Below are 10441 nucleotides of genomic sequence, written 5' to 3' on the forward strand. Positions count from 1 at the left end.
GTGTGTTGTTCTAGGTCAGATGGAACCAAAGCGGTGTTATCAGCTGGGGACGCGCAGGGTCGTGTGTATGTGTTCATCTCCTCCGATGTTCTCCAGTACGGCCTGTTCCACAGTGGGGCCTACAAACCTGGTACCACTCCTGATATATTTACCACACACACACACACACACACACACACACACGTCTCCTCTCTGCCCAATTAGAAGACCTTTTTACCAGGGCTCCATGGCTTCAGGATTCACACTCTTGTTATCTGACCCTGTGACCCCCTTGACCACCTGACCTCTCTCTCTCACTCTCACACTCACTCTCTCTCGCCCTATCTCCCTCTCTCTCTCTCCCCCCTCCCCCTCTCTCCCTCCCTCTGTTTCAGGAGGTCCGTGCAGGATCCCCGTTCCAGCTCTGTTGAAGAACACCTCCAAGCGTCACCTCTGCTTCAAAATGGTGTGTTGCAAAGGTGCTGCATTATTCAACAGGGCGTTCGATTCCTGAAAGCTTAAGGTGATCTTAGCGGCTAATGTAGCTTTTGCAGGAAACTCAACCCTGGTCCCACTCCACAGGGAGGGTAGGGTTTTAGTTGGACCTGCTCTGAATTGTAGAGAACTCCGTGGAGTCTATGAGAGGTGTTCCAAAGAATAGAATCATAAAAAAAACAAAAAAAAATCATTCTTCTTTTTTTTTTTTCTTTTCTTTTTTTTCTATTACGATCGACAGTCACTCGACACAGTTCTCATTTCCACTGGGAGGGGGAGGAACTATTTTCGGCTCCTTTGTTTTCCTGTGAGAAAGAAAGAGGAATAGTGAGGGACAAAAGAAAGGGATGACTGCAGCGTTTCTAGATGCAGCGATAGGGAGATGGAGAGGTGGAGGGAGAGAGAGAGGACAGGGGGGATGGGGGATGGGGGAGGGAGTGGTAGGGGTCCCTCTGTTCTAAATTCTCCACCTCAGTGATGGATCAGTGTCAATCTGAAATTGACTTTCCTGGAGGCTATTACCCATGTCCCTCCCAGAGGACGTCTCCTGTATCTCTGTCTGAATACATACTAATCAGGGTGGAGAGGAGATGGGGAGAGTCTGCCCTGCGAGGAGCCGGGGGGGGGGGGGGGGGGGGATTGAAATGGCTATATCCACTGCCTCTCTTTAGGTCACACACACATACACACACACACACACACACACAGACGCAGACGCACACACGCACACACACATACACACACACACATACACACGCGCACACATGCATGCTTGCAATGACACACACACATACACACACACGTGCACACATGCATGCTTGCAATCACACACGCACACGCACACGCACACGCACACACACACACACACACACACACACACACACACACACACACACACACAGTCTATTACCTTACCTTCTTTGTGCTCTTTTTCATGATCCTACTCTGACCACTCATGGCTCATAACACTCCCCATCCTTGTCCCCTCTCTCTCTCTCTCTCTCTCTCTCTCTCTCCCTCCCTCCCCCCCTCTGACCAAGGCCCTGCACAATAACTGGTGCTATCAGATCCGCTTCCTGCCTGAGCTGAACGCTATCGCCACCTGCTGCGCGTCGGACCAAACTGCCATGGTGCTCACGACCGTGCCCCATTCTCAGAAGGCCAAAGTCCAGTAGGCTCCCCCCCTGTTCTTACTCTGCCCCTCACCTCCTACTGCTCACCTCCTTATCCAGGGACTCTCCACATGATGTTTGATAAACTCCATATCCCTATTTTCACTACAAAGATTCAAGTTTTCTACTGAGTTTTTTTAATTAATTTTTTTAATCATGCATCATGACATTTATTTTCTAGATAAATGATATTTGGATTAATTAATTAATGGATTAAAATCCCTGGTATGGTATTTTGGATATGAATACATATTTTGTTGGCTTATAACATGTTGTTATCGATGCCTCTCATGACTGCTCTATCATCCATTGCAGCCACTCAGCGTTTCAGCTGAGGAAGGGAATCCTCTGTTTTGACTACTCCCCTGAATTCAACATTCTGGGTGAGAGATTGGTTTGGGTTGAATTCCCTTCAACACAGGCATTGCCAACGTTTTTGATTGTGTTTATTTACGTCGAATCTAAGCATGTATGTGTTGTGTTTTGGACTGAAGAGGAAATTCAGCGTCTTTTGCAGGACAATGGAACTCGATAAAAATGCTAGTTAAATGAGTTAAAACCAACATGTTTTCAGGCTGTAGCCTTCATCAGGGTTTGGTGTTTTGGACTGACTTCAACCTTCATGTGAACCCCTCTCTCTCAGTGACCGGGGGCTTCGACCGCATCGTAAGGATCTGGAACCCTTACGTGACCAACTGTGCCACGTCTCAGATGAAGGGACACTCCACGGCCATCACACACATCGTGGTCAACGGCAGGGACAACAAGATCATCAGCATCTCCAAGGACAAGGTCTGGAGAAGGGTCACATCTCTGTCAAGTAGATACAGTCGACATTTAGAAATCTAGGCTTAAAACATACTTTTTTTTAACTTGGCCTTTTCCTAATTACCCCAATTTAAAAATAAATCTATTCTATTATTTTATTATTATTTTCTATATTGATGTTTCTAATGATCCTGTTTTTGGTTCTCCTTTAATTCATTTTATTTATTTATTTGTGTTTATTGTCTTTAAGCTGTGTTAAGATCATGTTTCTCGTTTCTGTTCTTTCCTTCTCTAAAGAGTGTTGGGTAAAATACATTTTAATCCAAATAAAATGGACAACTTAAAACTTGAACATCTGATCTAATCACTGCTAAGTGATCCCTCATTCACCTCATCATTCATTCAAGTGGAACTGCATCATTCAAATTCAATAAGTGGATAGAAAAAAGAAACTGTCAATTAGCTTTAATGGAAGACAGGCCCTAGCTTGATTTCACATACTGTACACAATCACACAACAACATTTGTTTTCCTCGCATTTTTGTTGAGTATTAAGTATTATAAAGTATTATAATTTAAGCATATACTTTCAAATATCGTTAGGCTCTCTATCCTATCCTCCATGTTGGAAATATTGTCACCATGTTCCATTTTCAACCCAGCATGGCCTTGTGCTTCCTCTCTCTCCCCCCCCCCCCCCCCGGCCTATCAGAACGTGCGTGTGTGGGACCTCCAGGACTGTGCCTGTCTGCAGAACATCCACTCCAGGAACGTGACCATGGGCCGTTTCCCCATCTCCAGCGTCCATTACAACATAGACACCAACACACTCGTCATCGCCACCTTCCTGGTAGGCGCCTCCCTTCTTCGCTGTAAATACTGAGGCTGGCGGAGGGAAGATCGTCATCATAACTCATAGACAAACTGGACAGAATCTTGCTTTATAGCCATGATAGAATTGTTGGAGAAGTTGTATTTTGCCAAGCAACCGCAATGTGCTTGTTTAAAGACAGTTTAGTTTTAGGCTTGTGTGTGTACGAGTGGTTTGTGTGTAAGGTAAAAAGAGAACTTGTGTACGTGTGGAATTGATATGTTTAACAGATTTGGGTGGTGTATGTGCTTTGTGTGTAAGCGTGGTTTGACAGATTGGGTTGTGTGCAGTGAAAAGGAATGAAAGAATGATTCTGTATGTAGTGAACGTAACGTTTTTAGTCAGGATGGTGGAGGGAGAAACCAGAGGACGGGCTCATTGGATTGCGTGGGAAACTGATGCTGTGTGACTGTATGGGTGTGTGCAGATAGGAGTTCTCCATGGGGTGGTGGATGATGTGGACACTATTCACAAGCTGAAGACGTCTCATGAGCAGCCTCTGTGCACTGCCCTCTACAACACCAACTTCAAACAGGTGAGATCGGTGAAGTACACTCAGTCCTCAATGTTCATGTCGACTGTAGGCTCACCTCCTCTTCTCTTCTCTTCTCTTCTCTTCTCTTCTCCCCTCTCCTCTCCTCTCCTCCCCTCTCCCCCCCTCCCCTCTCCTCTCCCCCCTCCCCTCCCTTCTCCTCCCCTCCCCTCTCCTCCCCTCATCTCCCCTCTCCTCTCCTCTCCTCTCCTCCCCTCTCCTCTTCTCTTCCTCTCCTCTCCTCCCCTCCCCTCTCCTCTCCCCCCTCCCCTCCCCTCCCCTCTCCTCTCCTCCCCTCATCTCCCCTCTCCTCTCCTCCCCTCATCTCCCCTCTCCTCTCCTCTCCTCTCCTCCCCTCCCCTCTCCTCTCCTCTTCCTCTCCTCTCCTCCCCTCTCCTCTTCCTCTCCTCTCCTCCCCTCTCCTCTCCCCTCCCCTCCCCTCCCCTCTCCTCTTCCTCTCCTCTCCTCCTGTCCAGGTCGTCAGTGGCTGTCACAATGGCGTGGTGAGCGTATGGGACATCCTGACGGGGGAGAAGGTTATGCAGTTCCAGACATCTCCGGAGAAAGCCGTGGAGGTCACCGCCATGACGTTCGACGGGCCCAAGCGCCGCCTCATCACAGGTTCCAAGGACGGAATGCTGCGTTTGTGGAATTTCAACAATGGGGCACTGCTACTCACACTCCCCCTGCTGGATGACAATGAGGTACTGCACAATAAATAAATAAAAACTCTACCCAGACCAAGCCTGTGTGGAACGTACACATACTGTACGTAACTTTTACCAGTGAAACAGTGGAGGCTGGGGGAGGTAGAAATCGGAGGACGGGCTCATTGTAATGCATGGAACGTTCCATGCAGTACTGTATACTGTACTATATATACAAAAAAATGTAAAGTACTATATACTGTACTATATATTGAAAAATGTATGCACTCACTGCAATGTATAAAAGCGTCAGCTAAATGTTATATATTATATTATTATTGTTGTGTACATTTTGGTTGTTCTTTTTTCCAGGTAACAGGGATCATCTACATCAACCAAAGAATCTATGTGTCAGGCTGGAGCAAGAGGGTCATGTGGTACTTGTGAGTGCACCTCCTATAGACATAGTATCTATGATAGTATGTGTGACTCAGGCTCCTTGTATGAAGAGTTGTGTTGTGGTTTTTGCCTCTCATAGAGATGTACTGTATAGTGATAGTCTGTCTGCTCAAAGCTCCTCATGTGGAGAGCTGTGTTGTTGTCTTGTTCCAGCCTTTTGTTGATGTCAAATCTTTTACTATGTGTTCTATTACCTATAGTTATGACTCATTTACCCTTATAACAGTTGTGTCGTATGTGAAAACATGTATGCACTCACTGCAATGTAAGTCGCTTTGGATAAAAACGTCAGCTAAACGGCATATATATTATACAGTACCAGTCAAAAGTTTGGACACAAACTTGCCAAGAGTGTGCAAAGCTGTCATCAAAGCAAACGGTGGCTACTTTGAAGAATCTAAAATATAAAACATATTCTGGTTTGTTTCACACTTTTTTTGTTTACTACATAATTCCATATGTGTTCCTTCATAGTTTTGATGTCTTCAATATTAATCTACAATGGAGAAAATAATAAAAATAAAGAAAAACCATTGAATGAGAAGGTGTGTCCAACCTTTTGATTGGTACTGTATATACATATATAATATATATGCCATTTAACTGACGCTTTTATCCAAAGCGACTTACATTGCGGTGAGTGCATAAATTTTTCAGTATATATGGTCCCAGCGGGAATCGAACCCACAACCTAAGCGTTGTTAGCGCCATGCTCTACCGACTGAGCCACATGTGTTTTTATCTTGTCCTATCTTATGTGTTGGGACCCTGGTAAGTTTTAAACTGCAATAAACTTGAAACTTGGTAACTTGTGAAGAGACGTGAAGGAGGAGGAGGAGATGGAGTTCCGTATCTGGAACCAGTACCACGCCGAGGACATCTACTCCATGCACGCCCACGGCAACAAGATGCTGGTGACCGCCTCCTACAGTGGCGACATCATCGTGTGGAACATCGATTCGGGGCGGGCCTTCTGTCGCTTCAATGCTGACGAGAGCACACGGCCTCTGCTGCCCAATCGGGTGAGAGGGGGGCGGGGGTTAGGGATGGAGCCGGGTCAATCAGAATTTGTATTCAATCACTTCACTAAGTGAATCAAAATTTGGTTCATACGTTTAAAACTGACCATTGTATTCCATGAGGATTCTCTATTCACGATGAATGATTTTTCCATTCTATTCATGCACTGAAATATCTAGTTTCTAATTGACCCCCACCCCTCAAGGCTGTAATCAGTGATCAGATGCTTTATGGTTAGGAGGAAAACGTGACCATGCGTTTTATTGACCAATCATATAAGAGAATGCTGACTTCTTCCTTCCATCCTTCCATCCTTCCTTCCTCCCTCTCCTCTGTCCTACTGTTCCAGGTGATTGACAGGTCAGCGTTTGACAGATTCGAGGAGTCGGAATTGCAGGGTTCGTTTGACAGTGAGGAGACAGAGCTGTCAGAGGACAGAGAGGCCCCGGCCACCGTGTCCCAGTCCAGACAGGGGGCGCCAGAGGGGCTCAGCACGCCCCGTCTCCCCTCTCCTCCTCCTTCTCCTCCAGAGCCCCAGGACAACAGCAACAGCAGCCCTGAGCTCTCCCAGGTGACACACTCTGACCTCTCCTACTGACCACTCCTCCTATTCTATCCTAGAATTCCTATTCTACTCTCTACCCTTCTGCCCGAAGTGTGCTTCCGTTCATTCACCACCCTTCATATGGAGTTAAAAAGCATTGGGTGAGTGTACGCACAAACCTTAGGTACGGTATTTTCCAGCATCCTATTTCTTACATAGATCCAGTGTGTTGAAATCTGCGAGGGGAGTGATCGAGAGCCCATTTGGGTAACAAGTGTTGAGAGTAGAAATTCAGAGTAGAAATTCCGTTCTTTGAGCTTTGACTGCCCTTGAGTTGTACGTTTCACCTGACCAGGAGGAGGAGGCGCCAGAGGCTAAGAAAGAAGAAGAGGAAGAGAAGGAGCAAAGTCAGAAGAAGTCGCCAACGCGGCGACAGAAGACCAAGAGTGGCACGCCTCGACCTATCAGCGCCAAGGAGCTGGAGAAGCCAAGGCTGGCTGTGGAGAAGGTGATGCAGCCTGCGTAGATACACAGACAAGGAGCTAGTCGTAGATACAGCGTCGGATGAAGTCATAATGACTGTCAATAATTGTCAACAAGCTGTGTTAATGGCAGGAAGATGTCGGAGAGAAATCAGGAATTTAAACAACATCCTTGTTGTTTGTAATGCATGTGATTGTCATCTAAATTACTATCATCGATTCCTATAATGACGTCATCGATTCCTATCCCCACACACACACACACACAGGCTCTTTTCCTGGGCACTCGAGAGCGCAGCCCCGACACAGCCATCCTATTGACCAGTGCAGCCGATGGCTATGTGTACGCCTGGTCCATCCACCACCAGGGGGGGCTGTTGGGAAAGTTCAGGGCGGTCCATGCAGACGGCACAGCCGTCAGCTCCATGTCCACTGACCTGCAGGACCAGATGCTGCTCACAGGGGACAGCACAGGCTACATCATGGTGGTTCTTACTCTCCTGGTCTCCTTAACTCTGTACATTCTAGAAGTGTGGTAACCATAATCATGGCACACTTGAACTTCTCCATGGGGAAGATGATTCTATTTTAATCTGTTCTATTATATTGTAGAACCTATTGATTCTCCTAATCGAGTGTACACCTGTCTCCCTGTGGGAGAACCCTTTGAAGAACCCTTGGTGGTTCTATGTAGAACCCTTTTTGGTTCCATATAGAACCCTTTCCAGAGGTGGAACCCAAAATTAGTTCTTCATAGGGTTCTCCCACAGGGACAGCCGAAGAGCCCTTTTGGAACCCTTTGTTTTGTAAAAGTGTCGTTTTTCTCCTGTAGTGATGTCCGTTCCCCTGTACTAACTGATGGTACCTTGCCTCCCCGTCCTCAGCTGTGGGACATAGAGCGCTACTGCTTCTCCATGAGAGGTGAGTGGGAGGGAGGGTCCCGCCACGAGAGCACTGTCCACCTGCCCAGCCTCATCCCCAGGTACTGCCAGGTGCAGGGACCCCGCAAGATGGGGGTGGAGCACAGGACAGAGGTGAGAGGAAGAGGGGGAGGGGAGGGGGAGGAGGAGGACGTAATACAGGACATGTTAGACATGGTTGCAAAATATGTTTCGATAGATGATGTATCCAGTTTTTTCACTTTGTTTCTCAAAATAAAGATAGTCACAGAATATCAGTGACCACAAAAAGTCAGATAAATGCAGTGCATGCCCTGCCATTGTTGTTCCAACGGTTACACAGGCCTAAAAATACAGCACATGGATGTAGGATGATCCCAACATACAATACTATCCTAGTCATGACAGTTAGATAACTCACATCTTTTGTAGTATTGAATCCTGTTCTTTCCCCATACCTCTTCTTCTTCTCCTCCTCCTCCTCCTCCAGGAAGTGGATGATTGGAGTGTGTCCCTCACCCCTCCGCCCCTCCTGAGTTCCTGGCGGGGCCACCTGGATGGGGTGGTCAGCCTGGAGTACGTGGAACGCTTCCGTCTTATCGTCACCGCCAGCCTGGACTGCAACGTGCGTCTGTGGACCATCGCTGGCAGCTACATAGGTGTGATTAGGTGCTGCTGGGTGTGTGTGTGTGTGCGTGCGTGCGTGCGTGTGTGTATGCATAAGTGTGTTGGCCGTGTGTGCATTGGGCATGTATGCGCATGCACATCACAGTGAGAACATATTTTATTCAGCCCCCACCACTTATCAAAGTTTCCCATCCCTGTCTTAGATCAACATAGCAGTGTCATGACATCATCAGGGCCCGTATTCACAAAGCATCTCAGAGTAGAAGTGCTAATCAAGGTTCAGTTCCCAACCTGTCCATATAATCCTTCTCATTATGATCTAAAAGGCAAAACAATTATCCTAGATCAGTACTCCCACTCTGAGAGGCTTTGTGAATACGGACCCTGAACAAACATGCCAGGGTTCGCTTCGCTTAGCCCTGCTAACTGAGAGGGTTCCCCCAGGCACGTTTGGTCAGGCCCAGTGGCGTGTTGGGGACCCCAGTGCCTTCCCCTGGGAGCTGCCTGTGGACCTGAGGAGGGTGGGCTCCTGCCAGACCCTCAAAGTACTCAACCAGGGGACACAGCCACACTGGAAGTGAGTCCTACTGTGGAACTGTTCTTGGCCACGCTTTTCTATTGAGAGTGCATTGCTGCCGGCAATTGTTTTATTTAATTTTTTGAACCATTGTTAACACAGAAAAGGCATAATATAGCTTTGTGGCAAACCCCGGTGCGATAGGGCCAAATTTATGATATGAATGGTCCCTGGTAAAATAAACCTCAACAATCATTCATAATCCAATGCATGATTGATGAGCACTGGGAAAAGGGGACAAATAATAAATCAAATCCAGTATGATTCCAATCACCTCCCATGCCTCCTCCCTCCTGTGTGTGTGCCCTCCAAAGCTGTGCCAAGCGTATCCTGGAGACCCTGACCCAGCAGAAGCTCCAGCACTCTGCCATGGAGGAGCTGGTGCCAACAGACCCGCGCATCGCCAAGTACAGCAACGACCAGATAGAGCAGACCTGGCAACACTGGCAGGAGAAGGGCAAGCAGGTGGGCTGGTCGTTTCTCTCTCGGTGCCAGACTGTGAGAAATCTGGGGAGTGTGTGTGTGTGTGTGTATGTGTGTGTGTGTGTAAATCTGGGGGGTGTGTGTGCGTGTGCGCACGCGTGCGTGTGTCATTTACTCAGTTGAGGTCAGTGTGTTATTATAGCATTTTACTTGCAGTCGAGTGCTATCCTGGGCCTGGCTTACAAGCAGAAAGTGAGACACCACCTGCCCTCCTGTCCTCCGGATCTACAGATGTCCTTCAGCAGCCGAGAGCAGGTCACTGGAAACAGTTTGAAAAAGCTAGATTTTGAGTGGTTGGTGGTTTTGTCCCCAAATGACTGCGTCAATGGAACATTTCCTTCCATTGTCTGTTCTAGTTAAGGGTGTACAAGTCGATGCACTACACCTCCTTGCTGCCTATCATCCAGCCGCCTGTCCCCGAGCTACTGAAGGAGCAACAACAGAAGACCCAGGAGGGGGCGGACATGATGGGCAAGCAGAAGAGGAACAGCAAGCGCGGCCCTCACGTACGATTCAGCTCAGCCAAAGGGGGCCGCAAGAAGTCCATTGTTCCTAAGCAGCAGGCTAAAGGCAGCAGCATCGCCTAGGGCCAACTGTGGTTGAGGAGAGAATGTTGTGGACTATGGCCATTGGTTTCCCCTGTTCCCTATCTCTCCCTGTTTATGGACAAACTAGCAATTCTGTGCTCCCTACTGCAATACAATATTTCTGTGTTATACTGTTTTGTCATGACTGCCTTGCCCACTGAGTGTCTTCTTTGTGTGGCTGAGAGCCCTGAGGTCACAACTCATGACCTCATTGACCCTTGCCAATAATGGACACACACACACCTCTCTCTCTCTCATGTCCCCACGGTTAAATATATGAAACGTGGAAGTAGTAGAGG

The 10441-nt window shown here is 47.6% G+C and overlaps 1 protein-coding gene across 1 annotated transcript in view; it reads left to right on the forward strand.

Annotated features, from left to right (window-relative positions):
* The window catches only part of LOC310808925 (WD repeat-containing protein on Y chromosome-like), a gene marked incomplete at its 3' end in the record, with an annotated part of 15892 nt that extends 5750 nt beyond the window's left edge, over positions 1 to 10142 (forward strand). The window contains exons 7-25 of the mRNA XM_083676024.1: positions 15 to 130; positions 375 to 445; positions 1515 to 1645; positions 1962 to 2029; positions 2290 to 2438; positions 3127 to 3264; positions 3713 to 3820; positions 4294 to 4521; positions 4837 to 4907; positions 5741 to 5945; positions 6293 to 6514; positions 6843 to 7009; positions 7295 to 7472; positions 7854 to 8003; positions 8359 to 8527; positions 8940 to 9072; positions 9387 to 9537; positions 9712 to 9810; positions 9912 to 10142. Of these exons, the coding sequence (XP_083532150.1) occupies positions 15 to 130; positions 375 to 445; positions 1515 to 1645; positions 1962 to 2029; positions 2290 to 2438; positions 3127 to 3264; positions 3713 to 3820; positions 4294 to 4521; positions 4837 to 4907; positions 5741 to 5945; positions 6293 to 6514; positions 6843 to 7009; positions 7295 to 7472; positions 7854 to 8003; positions 8359 to 8527; positions 8940 to 9072; positions 9387 to 9537; positions 9712 to 9810; positions 9912 to 10142 (2785 nt within the window). The remainder of the gene's footprint in view (positions 1 to 14; positions 131 to 374; positions 446 to 1514; positions 1646 to 1961; positions 2030 to 2289; positions 2439 to 3126; positions 3265 to 3712; positions 3821 to 4293; positions 4522 to 4836; positions 4908 to 5740; positions 5946 to 6292; positions 6515 to 6842; positions 7010 to 7294; positions 7473 to 7853; positions 8004 to 8358; positions 8528 to 8939; positions 9073 to 9386; positions 9538 to 9711; positions 9811 to 9911) is intronic.
* Between the last annotated feature and the right edge of the window lie 299 nt (positions 10143 to 10441).

The sequence above is a fragment of the Argentina silus genome (genome assembly GCF_951799395.1).
Source record: "Argentina silus genome assembly, chromosome: 8".
NCBI lineage: Eukaryota > Metazoa > Chordata > Actinopteri > Argentiniformes > Argentinidae > Argentina > Argentina silus.